Source organism: Heloderma suspectum, chromosome 5 (genome assembly GCF_057233095.1).
Source record: "Heloderma suspectum isolate Gila_16-S chromosome 5, 16-S_ref, whole genome shotgun sequence".
NCBI classification, from domain to species: Eukaryota; Metazoa; Chordata; class Lepidosauria; order Squamata; family Helodermatidae; genus Heloderma; species Heloderma suspectum.
The window spans coordinates 47,776,143-47,801,669 of record NC_139462.1 but is presented as its reverse complement, the minus strand read 5'-3'; the positions used below and the strand labels follow the sequence as shown (position 1 = coordinate 47,801,669).

Here is a 25,527-nt window from a genome sequence, read left to right as displayed (position 1 = left end):
CAAAGAAAAGGCAGAAGTGCTCAATTTCTACTTTGGCTCAGTCTTCTCCCAAAAGAGGGTCTATCACCCTGGCAAAGGCGAAGTACAAGCTGAAGGGGCAGGATTGCAGTTTGAGATGGATAGGCATATGGTCAAGGAACACCTAATTACTTTGAATGAGTTCAAATCTCCAGGGCCAGATGAACTGCATACTAGAGTAATAAAGGAACTGGCAGAAGAACTCCCGGAACCACTGTCTATTCTCTTTGAGAAATCATGGAGGACGGGTGAAGTGCCAGATGATTGGAGGAGGACTAATGTTGTCCCTATCTTCGAAAAGGGCAAAAAGGAGGAACCTGGGAACTACAGACCAGTCAGTCTGACATCAATCCCTGGGAAAATTCTAGAGTAGATGATAAATGAATCCATTAGTAAGCACCTTGAAAACAAGGCAGTGATTACTCGAAGCCAACATGGATTTGTCAAGAACAAATCCTGCCAGACGAATCTGATCTCATTGTTTGATCAGTCCTTGTGGACTGTGGAAATGCTGTGGACATAATATACCTCAACTTCAGCAAAGCTTTCGACAAAGTGCCCCATGATATTCTGATGAGCAAACTAGTTCAAAGTGGGCCAGTTGAAACAACTATCAGTTTAATTCACAGTTGGCTACAGAATCGGACTCAAAGAGTGCTTATCCATGGGATCTTCTCAAACTGGGGAGAGGTAACGAACAGGGTACTGCAGGGCTCAGTCCTGGGCCCAGTGCTCTTCAACATTTTTATTAATGACTTGGAGGAGGAGGTGCAGGGAATGCTGATCAGATTTGCAGATGACACAAAATTGGGCTGGATAGCTAATACCCTGGAAGACAGAAACAGAATTCAAAGTCATCTTGATAGGCTGGAGTGCTGGCCAGAAAACAACAGATTTTCACAGACCATGTGGGGGGGATGCACGTTTCACTGAAAATTAGTTACAGGTGTTTGTTTTTAAATCTCATTTAATAAGAGAAGTGGCGGTGGTTCATCCTCCAAAAGGATACTTGAAGATTTTTTCAAGATGCAACATTTCACAAGGAAAATTCTCAGAAAGGTCTGTAGGATGTATATGAAGCAGAAGTTTACTCACATATATTTTGGGACTGTAAATCTTACCAGCAACACTGTCTCCCACTGGACCTGGGATCAATATCTCTAATTATTATGGTGCTTTGTGCCTTCTACCAGCTATCCCTACCTCCTGCCTATGCACAAGGAATTCGGGGATGGGTAGTTCTTGAGATCATATCATGTCATACAGGGAAGCTGAAATCTGTCTAACAATTTAACTACACAAACACACTCTCACTGTTTTAGAGAAGGATCTGGGCTAGCAACTCACTGGTCAGAATATTACTTGCTCTGCTCTAACATTGCTTCTGATTGACACCTGCAAATCTCACAAGATCTGGACAACAGGTACATAGATACAGGAAAATAAGTTTCCATAAATATCCTCAATCATGAACTAATATCCTCAATCATGAACTACTGAAAATAATCAGTGGTGAACGCAGCTGTATTCATGTGGACAGGAAACTAAATCAGACAGTATTTAGTTCCTGCCACCAATGCAGCACACTATAAGTGAAATGATGACCTTTAAACATTTAATTTCTTCTATTATCATGAAATAAAACAAAAAAATGAGCAATGGCCAGCCAGCAAAGCCACCTCCTTGTACCTCAGTTGTTCCGGATGTTAAATGTATATGACTTTTTGAAAAAAGGTCAAACCTCAAAAAAGACATTTGGAAAATTTTCTCTTGGAAGAGACTTGAAAACCAAGATTTCTCATGGGTTGTTGTTGTTGTTTTACTACATATGTAAAGGGGTAAAAATGCAGTTTTATATTTAATTATAACTTCCACATTTATTGATTTAAAATATATAATAGACACAAAATGGTAGATGCAAAGCTCATTTTACTAGACTGTTCCTGTGGTCATATTAGATTTTTATATATGCTTTCACAAGGGTCTATACCATTTTACAAGCCCTTCCCACAATAGCATTCCCAACTTGAACTTATGCAACAATTGTACTTGTTTACTTTCTACTGTTAAGCCAATGGGAAGTGCTATGCCTTTCAGTCCCACGCTATAGTATAACCACACATCTGTCAGCCTGCAGTCCAAGCAAGTTAGCTGTAGTTGTCATGATACATGTTTCCTCTAACCTCTTGGGAAAAATTGTGCAAGAACTTATGGCATAGCCCATGTGGCATGGACATGAGGCAAAACCAGGGAAGTGAACAGTACAGTAACACCCGTGACTACTCACATATTGACCAGGTTTGCACGAGTTAGGAGGGAAAATAAACCATGGTGGCTTATTATCCCTCCCCGCCCATGCCAGTCACGAGATACCGAATAAGCCGAATTACCCTAGCTGGGCGCAATTTCTTATGATGTTGGAACCTGGGCGAGGATGGCTGGCTGGGTGGTTTACAAACCACCCTGAAACCCCAGTCACCCACCCCTGCTGTAAACTACCCTAGTCACCCACCCTCACTGGGTTTAAACATCACAGCAATCTGCACCTAGAAAAGGTAATTATGCTAATTAGGTGGCTCATGACCAGCACATGCAGAGAGGGAAAATAAGCCACCTTGACTTATTTTCTCTCCGTGATCGTGAAAACCCACCCATTCACTGATATGGTTTGCACAACACAGTAAGCCATGGTGGGTGGTCACCATGAGTTGTATTAGGATGGCTTGTCCAGCTGTTTGAACCCAAAGGGTGTTTTGTTGTAATGTCCAAACCTAGCAGGGCATCTTCACCATAAGTTGCTGGGAACAGCTAGAAAGCTGCATGGCGAGAGCAATGAACCCCCCCCCCCACTCTTCGCAATCTCGGTAGTGCCTCCACCATTCTCCCTCATCCTTTGTCAGTGCTCTCTGCCCCACGGTCCTAAAAATTGAGAAGAACACTGGACAGTGTCCTGAATGCTTTTGCAACCTTTTAATTATCATTCTTAGGTCTTGCACAAGTGTGCACATTCGAAAGTCCACTGCGATGAACTTTGTATGTTTTTATCAATCCCCTTCACTGCTCTGCCTTGAAATTTGTGTATTTTTAGCTGGAAATTTGCATATCTTTACCAACCCCCCTTGCTGCTTTGCCTTCAAAATTGTGTATGTTTACTGATGCCCCTCACTGTTCTGTAACCCACATGTATATCTGACAGACAAGCACGAAGGGAGAGGGGAGCCAAAAGTGGCCAACAGCTTTTGGGGCGGGTGTAATTACTTCAAATGTAGGAGATGCAGCTTTTTTTTTAAAAAAGGTGTTCACTAGCAAAGGAAACACCAAAGTGGAGAATTAAATTTTAAAGGACAGTGAAAAGAGGGGCTTATCAGTGTGCTGGGCTAAGTAGCAGACAGGCAGTCTTGCGCACTTGCACAAGACCCTGAAAAAAAAAAGATGGAAAAAGTTTGTGAATGTATTGCCACATTGATAAGGACTACGAAAATTATTTCTTTTTCTGTGTGACCTGATTGGGGGGGGGGGGAGCTTTTCCTGGGAAGGGCTAAAGGGAAGGATGAAATTGACAAGGACATTGACAAGAGCAGGATGTTGGTATGCTTGGTTAAACAGCAGACAGGCAGTCTTGTGCAACTGCACAGGACTCAGAAATTTTATTTTAAAAAATAGGTCCCTTTAGCGATCTCATGTGGAAGCAGGGGGAGTTTCCTTTGGGAGCCAGCAACCCCAGTGGACCAATTACAGAAAGGGTGCTGACATAGGGAATGAGGAAATGAGGGGTTCTGCCACAAATGCACCTAGAATACTTGCTGGGAGCAGGTGGGAGGACTAAGGGGGAAACAACCCACAGCAAGCCGCAGTACACCTGATCATCAGTTGGGAGCAACATGGGTTATCAAGCAAAAACACAAGCCACCATGGCTTATCTTCAGGTGGCTCAGCGTGACATGCAAACTCACTCTCTGTGTCTTGTTTAGTAAGCACAACTCGGGCAATGAATCCCGAGGGCACAATCCTATCAAAAGGCATTCTAACAGTGCAATCCTATTTACTCAAACATAGATCCCACTGAGCTCTGTGGGGCTTACTCCCTGGTAAGACTGCCCACTGACTTCAGAGGGAACACATGTTTAGCTCTCCTATAAAATGGGAAATTAAGTCATCAACTTTAGCTGGATTGCTCCCTTACTTTTTCAGTTTGAGTTATCTACATGGATAAACCACCACAAAAAGCACCCTTTAAGAATGCAGTCCACCCACCCACCCCCACCGCTCTCTGGAACAACTGTTGTTAAGTGGAGCTGAAAATTTGGAACAGGTGGATAGTGGGAACAGAGAAGAGAGGACAAGTACTTAGTCACAGAATTTAGATTCCAGATACTCACACATGTCAAACTCCCAATTGGAAACAACTTGACTAACAACTAGAAAGAGTCATACAGAGATTTAAATTAAAAAAAACAAAACAAATAAAAAGCAGTGAACTCCCTATTGTTTATGGGTCTGGACATGAATGTCATATATGTAGTGTATTAGGTGCTTTAGCATAAGCTATTATACTGTATTCCTTTGCTGGACAAGACTGCCTATACTGCTATCAATATAAACTTAAGTCTTCCATGTTGCCTCAAGCTGTCGTGCTTGCCTTTATGCATGGAACTCAGCTGTCAGATTACACACCATATTTAGCATGACTCCTACAAGTAAACAAGCCCTTTTGGCTTAACAGAATATCCTATAAAAATGCAGACAGACAGACATTTATAGCAAGAGATTTCTCCACCAGCTGTTCCAGAACTGCGTCAGCAGCATGTGTGCTCAGAAGTTTGAGCTCTACATAAACTGTTAATCTGAAGGGTGACATACAAGCATGCATTTTTCCATTTTCCCACGATTTCCCAGCAAGATTTTCAAATTAAAGCAGGCAATGCTAATTAAGGCTGCCTGGGGTTTTTGATGCAAGCATAATTCAGAGACACAAATTATGTTTAACTTTCTAGTCCAATTTACAAAACCAGCATCCAGTCAAGCAGTGTTTTTTTTCCCCTTTACCTGACCTGAGAACACTGATGTCATCATCCCAACACCACAGAAATAGTAATCAGGCACACACGCTGATGCAAAATAGTTTGTCAACAAACTGACTATATGTCAAACATAATACCAGTGTTCATGTGGTGCCCATGTATGTCTGTCCACCTGTCCAAGGACAACAGTCTGAAGCTTTGGAAATTAATAGTGAGGACAGAAATAAAAATCCTTTGAAAAAAATGAGAAGACTATTACTGCAGAACCCTTGGGAATGCAAATCTTATGACAGTGAAATTATATAGTCTTCCTCCACTGTCTTGAATGTGAAGTATCAATTGACTTGCTGCCATCTTACACATACAATGTTGTGATTTCCCAGCAAAGTTGTAAAACTTTACAATAAACTAAGCCAAAATGTTTAGGTAATTATATTGCCACCATTACTTAAAGGAAGCAGTGATTGCTATTTAGAACATGCAATAAGCAGAATACTTCCTGAAATTATTTACAGGCAACAAAACATGTGCATGATCATACTCTTTCATTCTAGATTAAATAACAGTCTCCCTTGCTTCTGTAATCAGTCACCAACAAACTCTAACCACCCATAAGCATGTGTTGCAAGACTGAGGCGGGCGGGGGGGGGGGGGGGGAGAGAATCCATCCGTTTAAAGCATCAAGTTATTACTGTGCACATGATAGGGTTGCTGTCCCCTACAGTTGGTTTCATTTTATGGCTGTTTAATTTGTTCTGGATTTTACATTATGTTTTATTACATTTGTGTATTTTATAGTTTTAACCTTTATCTTGTGAACCGCCCAGAGAGCTCTGGCTATGGAGTGGCATAGAAATGCAGCTGATGACAGCAATTTATTCAGGGTTCTTGCACTGGAGAGATGCAAACAGTGGTGTCCCACAACAATCTCTAATGGGACTAGTGCTTTTTAACCTGTTCATAAATAACCTTAAGGGTGTGCAGTGTGGTAGCAAAATTTGCTGAGAACATCAAATTATTTAGGTTAATTATAACAAAAAGGCATTAAGAAGAGTGCCAAAAAGGTATCTCCAAACTGGGGAAACGGACATTAAAATGGCAAAAAATGTTCTATGTAAGCAAGTGTAAAGTGATGCACATAGGGGAAAAAAAATCTCATTTACAGTCATGGTCTGAACTGGTGGTGAGTGACGAGGAAATTGTGCTGTGGAGAACGTTTTGAGCCAGATCTGACAATACTTATCCCTATATTTGTACCATACACATGGTGGGGAATGAGAGTCTGCCTTCCCTTCTTGCGCGCTAGCACACCTGACCCACCTTCAATGTACCTGAACGTTCACAAGGTCGTGTAACATTCAAACCAGTCTATGTGTGTTACGTGGAATATCCCACAGGTGTCTGCAACACACAACCACAGTAACAATGAATGAGCTACCTAAGGAAAGTGGTGGGAAAATGCAGCTATAACATACAGTTTGGACTTCTATGAAAAGATGACATTCTGGCAACACAAATACAACCTGCAGCAAAGATGCGAGGACTGTGCACTTACTTTATAGTAAAGTACTTCTATACATAGAAGACGAATTATGGTGCTGCAAAGTCCAAGATAGCGGCTTGGTTCGAATGTCATGGTAAGCTAGGTCCAGCCCTCCCACGAGGCAGGGTGAATTCCTTCCTTTAGGCGGCAGAGCAGGAGAAGCAGCAAACTGTGTGCTACCCTGACAGCAGGGCATTTGCCACAGTGGGAGGGCAGAGTCAATGGGGATCTCCAGAGTTGCTGCCCAGTTGTACAGTAGCAAGTACTCCGTACATGTGATTTCATGGGACACCCCAGCCACAATGCCTGGCTCTGAAGAAGGATCCCTTCAGAGCCAGGCATTCAGGCCTGGCCAGTGGGTGATGCTCTGGAGAGCCCTGCTGGTTGCTCTGCCCCTCAGGCATTTGCTGCAGTGGGACAGCTGGGGCCAGCAGGGCTCTCTGGAGTACCTGCTGCAATGCCGCTGGACAGCAGCTCCGGAGAGGCCTGTTAGCTCTGCTCTGTACACAGCTCACCCCATGAGGCTCTTCAGAGAGGAGTAACCGACCCTCTGCGAAGCCATTTTGGTGTGATGAGAAGGAGTTACAACAAGCTTCAGGTTCACGTATTCCTTCACTCCTCCAGTGCAGCCACAAAGAGGCGTTCAGATGCTTTCACTTCCATTTTTGCTTACCCATCGCTTGTTGTGTCATCTGAACTGACAAACTGTGGTTAATGTTAACTATGGTTTGTCACTCCAAACCACAACAACCAACCAGCAGTTATACATGCAGTTTATAAATTTTAAAGGATTTTTTTAAATAAACAAGATTTTTCAAATGTGAAAGGGTGCTCTGTATAAAATTAAGTGTGTAGAATGTAACTCCTTCTACATTAGAGAAACTGGAAAAGCTCTCTTGAAAAGATATAAGGAACTCCGGGATGATATTCAGCATAATGAAACACATGCTAGACTGTGGTCTCTTCATATGAGGGGGGAACAGGTTGGTAGGCCAGCCACAGTTAAGATCTCTGTGCTGGCAATTGAACAGAGCCTCCAAACGAGAAAGATCAAGGAGGCAATGTTTATTGGTCAATTGAAAACTGGTATCAATGTGAAGGATGAAATGAAACAAGCCACGATGTTTATTAATGCAGCATGATGGGTTGTTTCACACAGGTGCTGATTGTTAATTATTCCCCTCTGAAGCTTGTTTCTGATCTGTTCCTGATTGGTTTTGGCTCAGTTTATAAGCGGTACTATGGTACACTCTCATTTGTGACTGAAGTTGGCATTTTATGCCAAACCATTTCAGATTTTCAGATTTTAAAATCTGTCTTTTAAAATGTATAAACTGGATGTGTGATTGCTGGTCGTCTGTTATGGTTTGGAGTGATGCGTCATGTGTCAGGTGCATCACAATGCCTACTTATCAGCTTATTTGAACTATGCTTTGTTTGAAACACAGTTTTAAGTTGGCTTGGTTCAAGCAAACCATAGTTAACATTAACCACAGTTTGTTGGTTTGGATGACACAAGTTGTGGTTAATGCAAAAATGAATGGTAAAGGTTCCAAGCACCTCCCCATGTCCACAACTGAGGAGAGGAAAGAGCATAAATCCAAGGCTCACTGGGGCTCATTCTCATCATATTAAACAATGGCTTAGTGTGACTTCTCAACCTGGCCAGTGTTTTATTTCCTTCCCTAATGAAATCCTAATGAAAATATACCTTGGAGAGCACACAGCTTTCTAGACTACTTCTTAAAAAATCCTGTCCTGACAGTTGTTACAACAAGCCCATCCTCTACACTTTTTCACAGAACTAGAGAAAGAAAAGTACTGGAGAGAAATGTGGCCTGCTCCATTTCTTATAGGCTGAATCTTTTCTCTTAAAAACGTGATGTATTTTATGGGTAACTTAAAATTATTCTTTAAAAAAAAACCCTCAAACAAACTGTTACCAGAAAAATATTATCAACTCAAACAGACATCTCTACCAGTATTCCTAATTTTTCTAGAAGCTGCGGAGATAAAACATTCCCAAAATACCAAAGCTCCCTACCTGCCAACACACTCCCACACTAAAGTCATCCCGATCACACAGTCTGAAGAATTTATTGAGTCTGACATTTCGGTCAGGCTTTCACAGGAGGAAAGCTGTCAGCAAGGCACACCTGCCAGGTCAGTCTTTTCAGTCCAACTACCATGGTTGTAATAAACTGTCACACTGTTTTATTTCTTTCCCTCACAAGTCCTGGTGAAATATGTCTTTGGCAGGACTAGGCTTTCCAGAGTACTTATTTTTAAAACCGTGTCTCAATAACAGCAACTATCAAGATTGGTGATACCAATTTCTATTACAGACCTTTGCCAAGAAAGGCATCCAAAAACCTGTTACTTTACCTCTGTTGTAATAGAGTCGCTTTTATGAATTAGCAATTCCTCATGGACTCAGCTGTATTTAAGAATAACTTTCTGACCTGTATCTTCTGCAGATATAGCCAAATCACACTTCATTACTGACCATACGTGTGTTTTATCCCACACAGGGACTGTACAAATGAACAAAACACACACTGACCTGGTTTGCACAAGACGGCACAGCTTGTGTGCTCTATTTAACCCACGATGAGCCATGGTGCCTGCAGGTGACACTTTGCATATCCAGCCCCCGCTTGGGGGTTGTTGTGTCATGCGAACCTGGCGAGTGTGGGTTGAGGTTGGGTTTCTTCCCCGTTTTTTTTTTTTCTTTACGAAGTATGCAGTTGCATTTCACTTCCAAACAAATAGGAACCAGGCATTAGAGGAAAAAAGTGGGACCAGCAATACAATGTTGCAGCATATCCTCACCCCCTAATAGGGGTGCTCCTGTTGAAGGCTCAAGACAGCCTTGTAGTGCTCTTCAGGCCTCAGAGGGTAGGGGGAACTTGCAGTATAATTTTGGGGAAGGGGTCATTTTGTTTTTGCTACTGTTAAACAACTAGGAATCAGAAATCCTTACCGATCTACTACAAATCACCCAAAGATCTATCAGTAGATCCCTTTGTACTTTCTGCCCGCTCCTATTCTATGAACGTTACTCACACAGAGACATGTGTCATGTATATCAAAACAAAATATAGAATATACATTTTATATTCAAAGAAATACTTTTTTTCTTTTCTTTATTAAAAAGTTATTACTTGTTTGAGATTTCAGATACATGGATGACAAAAGGAAGCCAAATAGTATCAAAGGCCTCAGAATTAGCCCCTTTGCCATACACAAGTTGTGAGTTAGCTTTTCCATCAGGGCAAGCTTCCATACTCAATTATACCAAATCTCTAAAGTAAAATCTGTGGATTTCCACCACCACCACCACCGCTATTGTAAACTGAGCTGCTGTTAAAAGAAAAAATTGTAAGCTCCCTATGTAATAATTTTGTACCTGTAAATTGGGAGAGGAGTGCAAGTACTGTAGTTTGGAGAAATAATTGTTTAGTAATAATAGAAATCCAATTAAAAATATGATCCCAGAAATCTGACACATGGGGGCATAGCCGCGACATGTGAAAGAAGAGCCCATGTTCCATGCATCCTCTCCAACAATTATGGGATAAAACTCAATTTCACCACGCTAAATTCCAAGGAATACTTTTGAAATGTGAATGCATGTTGTTGTTCAGTCGTTCAGTCGTGTCCGACTCTTCGTGACCCCAAGGACCGTAGCACGCCAGGCCTTCCTGTCCTCCGCTCTCTCCCGGAGTGTGCTCAAGTTCATATCCATTGCATCGGTGATGCTATCTAGCCATCTCATCCTCTGCTATCCCCTTCCCCTTTTGCCTTCAGTCTTTCCCAGCATCAGGGTCTTTTCCAGAGAGTTTTCTCTTCGCATTAGGTGGCCAAAATATTTGAGCTTCAGCTTCACTAATTCTCCTTCCAATGAGCAGTCAGGGTTGATTTCATTTGGGATTGACTGATTTGACCTCCTTGCAGTCCAGGGGACTTGTAAGAGTCTTCTCCAGCACCACAGTTCGAAGGCATCAATTCTTCGGCGCTCAGCCTTCCTTATAGTCCAGCTCTCACAGCCACACATTACTACTGGAAAAACCATAGCTTTGATTAGATGGACCTTTGTCAGCAAGGTGATGTCTCTGCTTCTTACTATGCTGTCTAGGTTTGCCATAGCTTTCCTCCCAAGGAGCAAGCGTCTTTTAATTTCATGGCTACAGTCACCCTCTGCGGTGATCTTGGAGCCCAAGAAAATAAAATCTGTCACGGCTTCCATTTCTTCCCCTCCTATATGCCAGGAAGTGATGGAGCCAGATGCCATGATCTTCGTTTTTTTAATGTTGAGTTTCAAACCAGCTTTTGCGCTCTCCTCTTTCACCCTCAACAAGAGGCTCTTTAGATCCTCTTTGCTTTCTGCCATTAGGGTGGTATCGTCTGCGTATCTGAGGTTGTTGATAATTCTCCCGGCAATCTTAATTTCCGACCTGTGATTCATCCAACCTGGCGTTTCTCATGATGTACTCTGCGTATAAGTTAAGTAAGCAGGGCGACAATATACAGCCTTGACGTATTTATTTATTTATTTATTTATTGCATTTATATCCCGCCTTTTTTCCACTTGCAAGGAACCCAAGGCGGCTTACATTATCCTCCTCCTCTCCATTTTATCCTCACAACAACAACCCTGTGAGGTAGGTTGGGCTGAGAGTGTGTGGCTGGCCCAAAGTCACCCAATGCGCTTCCATGGCCGAGTGGGGACTAGAACCCGTACTCCTTTCCCAATTTGGAACCAATTGGTTGTTCCATGTCCAGTTCTCACCGTTGCTTCTTGACCCTTGTACAGGTTTCTCAGGAGACAGGTCAGGTGGTCTGGTACTCCCATCTCTTCAAGAATTTGCCACAGTTTGTTGTGATCCACACAATCAAAGGCTTTAGCATAGTCAATGAAGCAGAAAAAGACGTTTTCCTGGAATTCTCTTGCTTTCTCCATGATCCAGCGAAAGTTGGCGATTAGATCTCTAGTTCCTCTGCCTCTTTGAAACCCAGCTTGTACTTCCGGTAGTTCTCGGTTCACATACTGCTGAAGCCTAGCTTGTAGGATTTGGAGCATAACCTTGTTGGCATATGAAGTGAGCGCAATTGTACGGTAGTTTGAACACTCGTTGGCATTGCCCTTCTTTGGAATTGGAATATAAACTGACCTTTTCCAGTCTTGTGGCCACTGTTGAGTGTTCCAAATTGGTTGGCATATTGAGTGCAGCACTTTAACAGCATCATCTTTTAGGATTTTAAATAGCTCAGCTGGAATACTGTCATCTCCGCTAGCTTTGTTGTTACTAATGCTTCCTAAGGCCCACTTGACTTCACTCTCGAGGATGTCCGGCTCAAGTTCAGTGACCGCACTATCATGGCTATCGGGGACATTAAAATCTTTCCTGTATAGTTCTTCTTTGTATTCTTTCCACCTTTCTTAATCTCATCTGCTTCTGTTAGGTCCCTGCCTTCTTTGTCCTTTATCATGCCCGTCTTTGCACAAAACATTCCCTTGAGATCTCCAATTTTCTTGAAGAGTTCTCTAGTCTTTCTCATTCTATTGTTTTCCTCGATTTCTTTGCATTGTTCATTTAAGAAGGACTTCTTGTCTCTCCTTGCTATTCTCTGGAACTCTGCATTCAGTTGGATATATCTTCCCCTTTCTCCCTTGCTTTTCGCTTCCCTTCTTTCCTCAGCCACTTGTAAAGCCTCATCAGACAGCCACTTGGCTTTCTTGCATTTCTTTTTCTTTGGGATGGATTTCGTTGCTGCCTCCTGAACAATGTTACGGACCTCCGTCCATAGTTCCTCAGGCACGCTGTCTATCAGGTCTAATCCCTGAAATCTATTCCTCACCTCCACTGTATATTCATAAGGGATACGATTTAGGTCATACCTGAATGGTTTAGTGGTTTTCCCTACGTTCTTCAATTTAAGCCGAAATTTTGCAAGAAGCAGCTCATGATCTGAGCCACAGTCAGCTCCAGGTCTTGTTTTGACTGACTGTATAGAGCTTCTCCATCTTTGGCTGCAAAGGACATAATCAATCTGATTTCGATATTGACCATCTGGTGATGTCCATGTGTAGAGTCACCTCTTGTGCTGTTGGAAAAGTGTTTGCTATGATCAGCATGTTCTCTTGGCAAAACTCTATTAGCCTTTGTCCTGCTTCATTTTGTACACCAAGACCATGCTTGCCTGTTATCCCGGTGATTTCTTGACTTCCTACTTCAGCGTTCCAATCCCCTATGATGAAAGAGTCATCTTTTTTTGGTGTTAGTTCTAGAAGGTGTTGTAGGTTCTAGAAGGTGTTGTACAGAACCAATCAACCTCAGCTTCTTCGGCATCAGTGGTTGGGGCATAGACTTGAATTACTGTGATGTTGAATGGTTTGCCTTGGATTCGTACTGAGATCATTCTATTGTTTTTGAGATTGTACCCCAGGACTGCTTTTCCTACCCTTTTGTTGACTATGAGTGCTACTCCATTTCTTCTAAGGGATTCTTGCCCACAGTAGTAGATATGATGGTCACCTGAATTAAATTCGCCCATGCCTGTCCATTTTAGTTCACTGATTCCCAAGATGTCGATGTTCGAACTTGCCATCTCATGTTTGACCACCTCCAGCTTACCTTGATTCATTGACCTTACATTCCAGGTTCCTAAACAATATTGTTCTTTACAGCATCGGATTTTCTTTTCACCACCAGACACATCCACAGCTGAGTGTCCTTCTGGCTTTGGCCCAGCCGCTTCACTCTTTCTGGCGCTACTTGGAAATACCCTCTGCTCTTCCCCAGTAGTATATTGGACACCTTCCGACCTGAGGAGCTCATCTTCCGGCATCATACCTTTAGCCTTGTGACACGTTCCATGGGGTTTTCTTGGCAAGAATAATGGAGCGGGTTGCCATTTCCTTCTCCAGTGGACCACATTTTGTCAGAACTCTCTGCCATGACCTGTCCGTCTTGGGTGGCCCTGCACAGCATAGCTTATGGCTTCACTGAGTTACGCAAGCCCCTTTGCCACAACAAGGCAGTGATCCATGAAGGTGAATGCATATCAGGTAACAATACACAAATATCCTAAGGGCTTTCAACGTAAATATATTAATGGAAAAGCAACTGTGCAACGGCCAAACAGAAATGCCTAATCTAGGCTACTATTCTGTGTAAACTTTGTATTTACAGTGCAGTACTTATGCATAACAAAAAGATGATCGGGTTTAATATTCCGCTGCTCTATTCTGCTTGCATATAGCTGTCCTTAAGAAACTTGACAGCACTTTCTCCATTTCTTTTTTCTTTATTCCTCAGCATTCCATGCATTCCTTTAAATTAATCAAGCTGAAACAGTAATCAATCATGCCTACTGTAGAAGCAACTAAAGTTTAATCTGGATGTACTACAGACTGCAGTGTGGACACAAGCTGGATTCCACTTACAGCAGAACATTATAGATCAATATTTAAATACAATACCAGGGGCTGACATTTGGAATATTAGCGAACTCTAAAATATTTAACTAGTCTCACACCCAGTAAGAACAGTTTTCTTTCTGACACAGAAAGTGCTCAGAATTCTTATGTTTTCAAATCTTTAAAAGTTAAAGGCTGAACACCAATTCACACAACCAAATTGCCATGCTGAAAAATGTGTGTTGAGTGATCCGTGAAGAGTTCAAAACATGGTGAAGTAGTAATCAAGTGCTTTGTGGTTCATGAAATGAAGGTTAAAGTTGAGAGTTGGAAATGCATGTGAAGCAGAGCTACTCAACAACACACATTCACAACAGGATATTTAGTGAACTGGCTCCAGGGCTATGCTTTGCCAACATGCTGTGCAAAAAGGAATCTGAACAGTGGCACAGTTTTAATGCTTTCTGAAAATCTGTTCAAAGCAAAAGATAAATAACCCTCTTAAGGAAATCTAGCCAAATATCTCTCTGTTAAAGTACATAAAGGAGTCCCTAAATGAATGAGGGAGCACAGATTTGGATACCTTCTATGCAAGACGGTTAGGGTAAAAGTGGAAAAGCAGCTGGAGATGGGAAAGAGTGAAATAAAAGACTCATGACTACCCTGTTTGATCATTGCTGAGACCAACTTGAAAAGTGGCTATTCTAAAGTTCAGATATATGTTCCAGATATTCTCCTAGAACTCCATCACACCAGCAACTGGCCTGAACAAATGCAAAGCTGAAGACTGCCCTGCAACTAAAACTACAAATGGGATAATCATAAATCAGTTATTATTCTCTTAATTTGATATAAAGATATTAAAGAGAGTAATTCATACACACATTTTGCTACTGAATTATTGTTATTTTGCAATTGAATTACCTTTTCCCAATTTTGTTCATGAAAACCCTGCTTTTCATCTTTGTAAATAAATGTGAACATCTACATTATTATTGGTGCTACCGCATAAATATAATGATAAAAGGGAAAGGGAGGAACTTGGTAAATCTATGGACTGTGCAAGATATTCAGAAAAGCAGGAGTAGTTAGACTTTCAACAGCTAAAAGGGATAGCTGGTAAGTGCTTCTGAAAAAAGTCTTACCTGTATATTCTGGAGGCATCACTGGGATTTAAAGTTACTGTATTTTGGATAAGATTCCCTTTTCATATACAAGCGAACCTCACCTTCTCTTAGATGTCACAGAGAGAGACAGCGGGAGAAGGAGACCGACCGACATGGGAATGGTGCAAATGGGAAGAAATGATCCAAGCCAAACTGGTTTTGATAAAAGTGCTTCCCAGAACCAGAATTATCCATGCTGTAGGCAAAGTAGAAACTTTAGGGTGCACCACCTACCGTGCCAGAACCTATCTGGAAATAGAATAGAAATAGTAGGCTTTATGTTCTGGATCCTAGAAATTTAATGTGCATATGATACGGTATGAGATTGTAATGTATGAGAGTGGCACTGAATACACTATGCGAGGAGTTGCTACTAGGTTTGCTGAAAACAGCACTCTAAAGGGTGGAGGTTGATTTGTCAGGCTTATAGTGAGAAATGCAGCAACTGCTACAGAAAACTGGAATATACAAGGAAGATCTGAAGGCTTTGTAAATTTATGAACAACCTTCACTTCCTCTGGTGGAAGCATCTTTTACTTTGAATCAGAGCCAGACATGAACTAGCAGCCACTGCAGATGGAAAAGTACTGGCATAATATGCTCACATTGGCCTGTCCCCATTAACAATCTCGCTGCCTTGTTTTGGATCAGCTGAAGTTTCTGGACTGTTTTCAAAAGCAGCTCCAGGTAGAACACATTGCAGTAATCCAGACGAGAGGTTACCAGAGCATGGATAACCACCCACTAACAGCACCTCTAGCTTGTCTGGATTGAGTCTCATTTATTGACCCTCATCCATTCTATTACCGTACCCAGGCACTGATTCAGAACAACCACTGCCTCACCTAGATTTGATGAAAAGGAGAGAGAGCTGGGTGTCATCCACATATTGATGACACCTCAGCCCACACCTCCAGATAACCTCCCCCAGAAGTTTCATGTAGAATAGAGATCTCTGGAATCCCATAGCATAGCCGCCAAGGTACAGAGCAATAACCCCAAGCCCCACCTTCCGGAATCAGCCATCCAAATAGGGACGGAACTATTGCAGCGCAGTGCCTCCAACTCCCAACCCAGATGACCTACCCAGAAGGATACCATGATCGATGGTATCAAAAGCTGCTGAGTAGTCCTAAAGAATCAACAGGGTTGCACTCCCCCTGTCCTTCTGTCAGCAAAGGTCATCCCACAGGGTGACCAAGCCAGTTTCAGTTCCAAAACCAGGCCTGAAGCCAGATTGAAATGGATCTATATAATCAGTTTCATTCAAGATAAAACACCCACTGTCACATAAAGAAGAATTTGAAGCCTGGATGACCCAGGCTAGTCAGATGGAGAAGGAGTACCTGTAACTAGTGAGAATGGGGGAAACAGAGTGCATGAGTAGATTTGCTCCTGAAGCAATCAAATATTTATAATAACGATGAAGTTATTACAGCTTAATACCTTGACACCCTAGAGCAGGGGTGTGGAACCTGGCTGGGGCTGATGGGAATAAAAGTCAAACACCATCTGGACAACCACAGGTTCAACACCCCTGGATTAGAATGTGCATTTGGATAAGTGGAGATGGTCTGTTGAGATTGTAAGAAGCAGAACAACTTCTGCAAAGAGCTTATCACACAAGAATGTAGTTGCAGAGAGTGAGATGGATTAGTTAAGAACAGGGCAAGTGCTGATATGTGCTAGACATGCCGAACTAGGGTTACTACAGCTGAAACACAAAGACAATCCTCCAAGTTTTTTTGCAACTCTGATGAATGAGGTATCAGAGAGAGAGAGAATGGGAGAGAAATTCAGGTCAAATGACACTCCCTCACAAGCGACTGTGGTGACAGTATGCGTCCTTCAAGATACAAAATATGTGCATGTTCTGGAAAAATGTTAGAATGAGGAAACAAATAACTGAAGTACATGAGAAAATGTAGTTAAAATACATGAGATGACAGTACAACAGTCGTCTTTTAGTTGTCTGTGCTGTGGTGATAGTGGACAATTAAGTAGATTCTCAAAGCTGTGCCATATTTAATACAAAATAAGGTACCAAAATCCTAAGTAATCAGCTAATCAGCAGGGGGTAAAAAAAACAAAAACCTTTTATGTTATCCCAACATAAAATGACACCCTTCAGCAGGTATCTCCAAGGGAAGAAACACATTCACAGCCTTCTGACACAAGTTTAGAATCATAGAATCATAGAATAGTAGGGCTGGAAGGGGCCTACAAGGCCATCGAGTCCAACCCCCTGCTCAATGCAGGAATCCAGGTCAGGGCATCCCTGACAGATGGCTGTCCAGCCTCGTCTTGAAGGCCTCCAGTGTGGGAGAGCCCACCAGCTCCCCAGGTAATTGGTTCCATTGTCGTATTGCTCTGACACTCAGGAAGTTTTTCCTGATGTTCAGCCGGAATCTGGCTTTCTGTAACTTGAGCCCATTATTCCGTGTCCTGCACTCTGGGATGATCAAGAAGAGATCCTGGCCTTGTTCTCTGTGACAACCTTTCAAATATTTGAAGAGTGCTATCATATCTCCCCTCAGTCTTCTCTTCTCAAGGCTAAACATGCCCAGTTCTTTCAGTCTCTCTTCATAGGGCTTTGTTTCCAGTCCCCTGATCATCTTTGTTGCCCTCCTCTGAACCCTCTCCAGTTTGTCTGCATCCTTCTTAAAGTGTGGTGCCCAGAACTGGACACAGTACTCCAGATGAGGCCTAACCAGTGCTGAGTAGAGGGGAACTATTACTTCCTGGGATTTGGAAGCGATGCTTCTATTAATGCAGCCCAAAAGAGCATTGGCCTTTTTTGCAGCCACATCACATTGTTGGCTCATATTCAGCTTGTGATCGACAACAATTCCAAGATCCTTCTCGCTTGTAGTGTGGTTGAGCCCCGTATCGCCCATCTTGTAACTGTGCATTTGGTTTCTTTTTCCTAGGTGCAGAACTTGGCGTTTATCCCTATTAAATGTTATTCTGTTGTTTTCTGCCCAGCGCTCCAGTCTATCCAGATCACTTTGAATTTTGTTTCTGTCTTCCAAAGTATTAGCTATCCCTCCCAATTTTGTGTCATCTGCAAATTTGATCAGCATTCCCTGCACCTCCTCCTCCAAGTCATTAATACAAATGTTGAAGAGCACTGGGCCCAGGACTGAGCCCTGCGGTACCCCACTCGTTACCTCTCCCCAGTTTGAGAAGGTCCCATTGATAAGCACTCTCTGAGTCCGATTCTGTAGCCAACTGTGGATCCATTGGATCGTTGTTTCATCTAGACCACTTTGAGCTAGTTTGCTCATCAGGATATCATGGGGCACTTTGTCAAAAGCTTTGCTGAAGTCAAGGTATATGATGTCTACAGCATTCCCACGGTCTACAAGGGAGGTTACTTGATCAAAAAATGAGATTAGATTTGTCTGGCAGGACTTGTTTTTAACAAATCCATGTTGGCTTCGAGTAATCACGGCATTGTTGTTAAGGTGCTTCCAGATGGATTGCTTTATCATCTGCTCCAGAATTTTCCCAGGGATTGATGTCAGACTGACTGGTCTGTAGTTCCCAGGTTCCTCCTTTTTACCCTTTTTGAAGACAGGGACAACGTTAGCCCTCCTCCAGTCATCTGGCACTTCCCCCGTCCTCCATGATTTCTCAAAGAGAATAGACAGCAGTTCTGAGAGTTCTTCTGCCAGTTCCTTTATTACTCTAGGGTGAAGTTCATCTGGCCCTGGAGATTTGAACTCATTCAAAGTAATTAGGTGTTCCTTGACCATATGCCTGTCGATCTCAAGCTGCAATCCTGCCCCTTCAGCCTGTACTTCGCCTTTGCCAGGGGGATCATAGACCCTCTTTTGGGAGAAGACTGAGCCAAAGTAGGAATTGAGCAACTCTGCCTTTTCTTTGTCATCTGTTATTGTTTTGCCATCCTTATTTAATAGCTGAACCACCATTTCTTTCCTCTGCCTTTTACTATGCACTTAGCTGAAGAAAGCCTTTTTGTTGTTTTTAGCATCCCTAGCTAACCTCAGCTCATTCTCAGCTTTAGCCTTCCTGACGCCATCCCTGCAATTCTGTGCCACCTGCCTGTACTCTTCCTTTGTTACTTGGCCTTCTTTCCACTTCCTATATGTGTCCTTTTTTGTTTTCAAGTCATCCCTAAGCTTTTTGTGAAGCCACATTGGCTTCTTCTGTTGACTTCCACCTTTTCTTCTTGTTGGAATTGTGATTGTGCCTTGAGAATTTCCTTTTTTAAAAGCTCCCACCCATCTTGGACTCCTTTTCCCGTTAGAGTCGCTTGCCATGGGACCTTACTGATCATTGTTCTGAGTTTATTAAAATCAGCTTTCCTAAAATCCAGGGTACGCGTTTGACTACACTCAGCTTTTGCTTCCCTTAGAACCAAGAACTCAAGTACAACATGGTCGCTTTCCCCCAGAGTTCCTGTAACTGCTACTTTATCCACTAAGTCATCTCTGTTGGTTAGGATCAAGTCAAGGATAGCCGATCCTCTAGTTCCTTCCTCTACTTTCTGTAGGAGGAAGTTATCCGCCACACAAGTCAGGAATTTCCTGGAGGGGCCATGTTTTGCAGAATTTGTCTCCCAACAAATATCGGGGAAATTGAAGTCCCCCATTACTACTACATCATGCTTCCTTAAAACATTGGCTATTTGCTTTTCAAAAGTTTCATCCTTGTCTTCTCCTTGATTGGGTGGCCGGTAGTAGACTCCGACCACCAGGTTCCTTTTATTCTTTGCTCCATTTATTCCAATCCAGATGCTCTCGATGGGGCTACCAAGCTCCTCCTCCTGTCTTTCTGTGCAGAGATATGTATTTTTCACATACAGTGCAACCCCACCTCCCTTTCTGTTCCTCCTGTTCTTTTTGAACAAGTTATATCCTTCAATTGCTGTATTCCAGTCATGAGAGTCATCCCACCAAGTCTCAGTTATACCTATCAGGTCATAAGTTCCCTCCTGTATTAAGAGTTCAAGTTCGTTCTGTTTGTTTCCCATACTCTGGGCATTAGTATATAGACATCGAAGAACATGTGCTTCATAGTCTGGCTTTCTTCCTACATGTGTCTGAAGACTATTATTGGGCGCTATCAGAGCTGTTCTCTCCGTTGCAGTGCATGCGCCTACGTCCACTGTTACCCCCAACATTACATCTCCCTTCCCCGTAGCATTCAGTTTAAAGCCCTCCTCATAAAGTTCTTCACGCTGTGGCCAAACACATTCTTCCCAGCCTTTGCGAGGTGCAACCCGTCCCTAGCCAACAGCCCATCTTCCAGAAAGTATAGCCCATGGTCCCAGAATCCAAATCTCTCTCGTCGGCACCACTTTCGTAGCCAGTCATTCACCCGGAGTATTTTTCGTTCCCTTTCTATCCCTCTTCTAACTACTGGAAGGATGGATGAGAAAACTATCTGGCCCCAAAGTTCTGGAGTTTCCTTCCCAAAGCTTCAAAGTCTGACGTGATCTCTTCGTAGCTCCGCTTGGCGGTATCATTTGTTCCCATATGGATTAGAAGAAAGGGATACCTGTCAGTGGGCTTTATGAGTGCAGGCAACCTTTCAGTCCCGTCTCTAATCTGTCCTCCCAGGAGACAACATACCTGACAAGTCCATGGGTCTTCGCGACATACTTGGGTCTTGATCCCACGCACCAAGGAGTCTCCCACTACTACCACTCTTCTCTTCTTCTTCTTGTAGGCCTGGGTTTCATCGCCTCTGTTTGACTGACCTTCAGCCTCTTGCTCACTCTCATGCAGGTTCCCCTGTGATTCTTCCTCTGCAGACTGTCCTCCAGTCTCATCCGCAAGTACCTGGAATCGGTTCCACAGCTCCACTGCTTCCACTGGTGCAGAGTGGCGTCTAGTTCTTCTTCTCCTAACTGTCACCCTTTTCCAAGGAGTATCCTCTACTCCATTTTTCTTCACCTCAGTATTTCCCACTGCCTCATCTTGCTGTTGCTCTTCAAGCTTCTGGTCTTCCCTTTGCTGCTGTAGTTCCCCCATTCTGTCCAAGAACTCTTCGTGTTCTCTTATTCCCCGGAGGGTCGACAGTCGCCGCTCCAGTCCACTTACTTTTTCCTCCAGCAGCGTGATCAACTTGTACTTGTTGCAGGTGTAGGCCATGTTGTTCTCAGGCAAGAAAACGAACATTGCACACACCTTGCAGGTCACCACCACTGGAGAGTCTTGTCCTTCCATAGCCTCTTTTCCCTTTTTGTGTCTAGCTTTCTGATTGTTCTAGACTAGCCTGTGCCTGCTCCTCTACTCAGTAGAGGTTAAAAGCAGAGTCCCACTGGTGTGGAAGTGTGTGTTACAAGACAAATAAATGGAAAAAAGTTAAAAAAATAAAAAATAAAAAAATGGAAAAAAAATGTTAGGGGCCTCCCCCTTGACCTCCCCTGCCGAACGCCCCTGGCCAACTCCTGTTTGCTCCCCCTGTCCACTCACTCTGGTCGCTCGCTCTCTGGGAGCTTGCCTGCTTCTGTAGTCCCTGGACCAGCTGGAGCAGCTTGCTCTGCTCTGCTCTGCTCAGCTGGGAGGCGGGAAACAGACTGAAGCTTCCCGCCCAGTCAGCTGCTGTGAGTACTCAGGACACACCCCTCCAATTCAGTTGGAGCTCTCAGAAGCACCTGGTGAGCTCACAGCCAATCAGAAGGATAAAGGGCAGCCCCCTGGGCTTCCTGCATCCCACTTACCTCTTAGCCTCTGTCTCCTTTGTCTCCTTTGTCTCTTCAACCACTGCAATTCCCCTGGCCAACTCCTGTTTGCTCCCCCAGTTCGCTTGCTTTGTTCGCTCGCTCTCTGGGAGCTTGCCTGCTTCTGTAGTCCTTGGACCAGCTGGAGCAGCTTGCTCTGCTCTGCTCTGCTCAGCTGGGAGGCGGGAAACAGACTCTTTATCTCTTATTTCAACTTGTTTCTATCTGTAACTACAACCTGATGAGTTGGGCCATGTGCAAACATAACGCTTAACTGTGGTTAAGAGACTGAACTTTGGAATCAGACACTGCTTCCCCTCTTAGACACAAACGTTACCTCACCCATCGCTCTTAGCCAAGGTTCACTGTTATGTCTGCACTGACCTTAACCAAGGATAATGCTAACCAGAGTACACACATAACCTAGAAATGTATAACCATTTTCAAAAGCTGAGGTGGCTTGGCATTGCAGCACTTTTATCCATGGGGCTTATGGCTACCAGACCTTCACTGATCTAGCACTACAACATAGTTGCCATAAAGGGACAGGTGACCTAAAAACTGGCTGAAGTAGAACTTATTTTTAAGAAGACATTCAGGCATTCTGAACCCAAACAGAGCAAACATACTAGGAGAAGGAGCTCTCCAACCCCGTCCCTTCGTCACATTCATCATTCTCTACTAGTGGAGGGTGACTGTCTGATAAGGAGATGCTCCTATATCACTGGATTTTCCCTACACAAGGAAAAATCTACGTGGAAAACCTCCATGGATACTGGAGGCTATATGGATGCAGAAGGCCTGAAAAGGGCTATTTACTTTTGATATAAAGGATTTCAAGGGAAGGAAGAATATATACCTTCTTGGTATAAAGCAAAATACTCTGTTTACTGTGATAATAATGCCCTCAAATTTAAGTTGCTAAATTTATATTTATTGTATATTAATTTCAGGTGCTGATCAATTACAGCTAAACCTGAAGACCATAAGTTTGACTATAGATTTCAGTCTATGACTGCTCTTTGACTATTCAGCCACTTCACCTTGCAGGACCAGAGCACAAAATAAAATGTCCATATGCATTTAAATTCTACTCAAATGTTCTCCAAATGGCTACAGTTGAGAGCATAGTGGTTACCCTTCTTCTCACAGGCTTTTCCCCCGGCCTCAAAATGCAAACTAGGTGCTTTATATAGTTCTCAGCCTTCAATAATGTAAAGCAAGGGACTGGTTTTTAAAAAAGGAATTTAACAGTAGTGTTCTCTCCAACCCACAATTTTTCATGCCTGAAACAGCTTATAAAAAACAAAAAAGAACAAACATGTCTATTGCCCCAAACTCCCCACAATTCTACATATATAAACAGCGTCCTATTTCCAAAGCACGTAGATTTCCAAAGTTCAGCAAACAGACTGTCTGAGCAGCATTTACACAGAGCCATGTTCATTCATCACCTTCAAGTTTAATTACCAAGCCATTTCCTCTTGGCAGTCTCTACTGGTCAGTGGAATTAGGTTTTACATGGTCAGGATACCAAGGAATTACAAGTACCCATAATTCTCTGCAGCTCCACAATTTGTTAAGAATCTGAAGCTTTGAAAAGGAAAGGATTATTTAGGAACAAACATTCCTTCTCGCATACAGTTGTATCTGGAACATTTGTGTGGACATGACCTCAATGCAGACTTCTTTTCTGAAATACCGCCAAGAAGACATAGCTAACTAAAGGAAACCCAGTATTAGTCAAAACCACAGAGAAATAGGAAAGGCAACCATTTCTTCAGTAGTACAGATTGTTCCTTATTGTACATTTGGACTGTGGATTGTCCAGTTCCATTTAATATATGCCAAATACACCCTTGCTTTGGGGGGATTTATTAAATACTCTAACAAATCTTACTGCCAAACTGGTTTTATGATAGTCAGCAGGAACAACCACAACACCTCAGAAACAAACCCTCTCATTTTATTCTCCCAATTCCACTTTGGAAATCCATGACATTCCCTTCTCCATCCTATTTTATTAAAACGTACAGATAATGTATAATTCTTCTGTTCCTCTACTGCCTTAGCAATTTTCTTGTTCCCCTTCTAAACCCAGGCATCTTAAATGTTAGGTAAGCAGTCTTAAGGAGGTACAACCAATTTCTAGAGGAATCACAAATTCTTTTTAACACCATCCCTAGCCTCCTACAACTACATTTTTTGCTGCAAATATGTTTTATGTGGACAAAGAGGTGAAGCGCTGACCAGCACACTTCCACGTATTTCAAGGTAACAGGGGGAACTATTGTGTCACTTGACAACAATGGGGCCACCTCCTTATTTTTAGGCAATCTTTGCTTCCCTACCACAGGATCCCCTCTCACAACTCTGTTGGGCCCTCTTCAGTCAATCTGTCTTCCCAGGAAGAAAGTAAGCATTACCAATTAAGCTGTTGTCCTCTAGTTACAACTGATAAATACTTCTCACTCAAGGTCAAACTAAATGTTACTCTAAAGACATAAGTAGCAACAATGTCTTTTTTCCTTACTCAAAAGTAAATGTTGAGGACCTGATCGAGATTGGGATCCTAGCATGGGGTATGGGGGCTTTCATCCTTTCTCCCCTGCTGCAGTCCCAATCAAGTTTGGGGTCACTGTGTCTGCAATCTGCATCACCAAAAAAGGACCCATGAACTGAATGGATTGTTTTTTGGCAGTGCAAACTGCAGGTGCAGGGGTCCTGATCCAATCAGGCCTGCAGTGTGAGTCAAAGTATTAAATCCCACCTAACCCACCATGCTAGGATCCCAATTTGGATTGGGGCCCCATGTATACTTTTGAGCACGAAAAATGACATAGCTGCTAGCTATGTCTTTAAAGTAATATGTAGTTTGATCCTCAGACCACCAGCTTACACATACAGCAAGCGAGCGCTTCAGGGGTGTACTGAGTTTCCAAGTAGCCTTAAGATCAGGCAAAGTTTAGGAGGAAGCCCTGAAATAAGTACTGAGTTAGTATTAGCATTATGTTGCATGCATAATCCTCCTTCTGCTTCAGTTATATAGAAAATGTATGCAGCTGCTTCATAATTTACATTTTCCTACTCCATATATGGAGACAGGCAGCTGATACAGGAATGTTATTCTGAACCACAAAAAGTTAGCCACCTGCAGCATCCTGCATTCCAGATACATTTTTTATTACAAATGCTGTCAATTAATAGGGTAAATTACAACCAGAAGATTTTTAAAGCAGTACCTGTAGGGAAAGGACACTGAGTGTTTAACAACAGCACATGTTCTGTAGAGAAAAAGCACTGGGGGACTAAGGAGACAATATCAACAGGTGTTTCCTTGAAAGCTTCAATCTGGTTATAGAAGAGGAAATAGATCTCTGGAGGCTACAAATCATTAGCATCTCTAATGCATTTCCAAATTCCTACTGTGGAAAATCAGCCTGTAAAAACAGGCCATTTCCAATAAGTGCCTTGTCTGGTTTCCTACACCATTTAATTTCAGATGAATTTTATGAGAACTGTGTTACATATTTTACCTCCCATATGATTCAGATTTGACAATAAAATATTTGTGTCCTGCTCTGCTCTTTTCTAGGCTCCAAAAACAGATGTCTCCAATGGAACATGACTACGCAAGGTCATACCCCTATCTCCAAACAAGC

General features: G+C 42.7%; 1 protein-coding gene across 14 annotated transcripts in view; it reads right to left on the bottom strand.

Moving 5' to 3' along the window:
* The window catches only part of AFG2A (AAA ATPase AFG2A), a 281,537-nt gene that overhangs the window by 195,961 nt on the left and 60,049 nt on the right, over positions 1-25,527 (bottom strand). Inside the window, exon 14 of one of the 14 annotated variants that reach the window (XM_084855985.1) lies at positions 815-15,420. The exons of the other annotated variants lie outside the window; for them this stretch is intronic. Within the exon in view, the coding sequence (XP_084712111.1) occupies positions 15,417-15,420 (4 nt within the window). The 3' untranslated portion in view covers positions 815-15,416. Of the gene's footprint in view, positions 1-814; positions 15,421-25,527 lie in introns of those variants that run through there. 14 annotated transcript variants of the gene reach the window in all.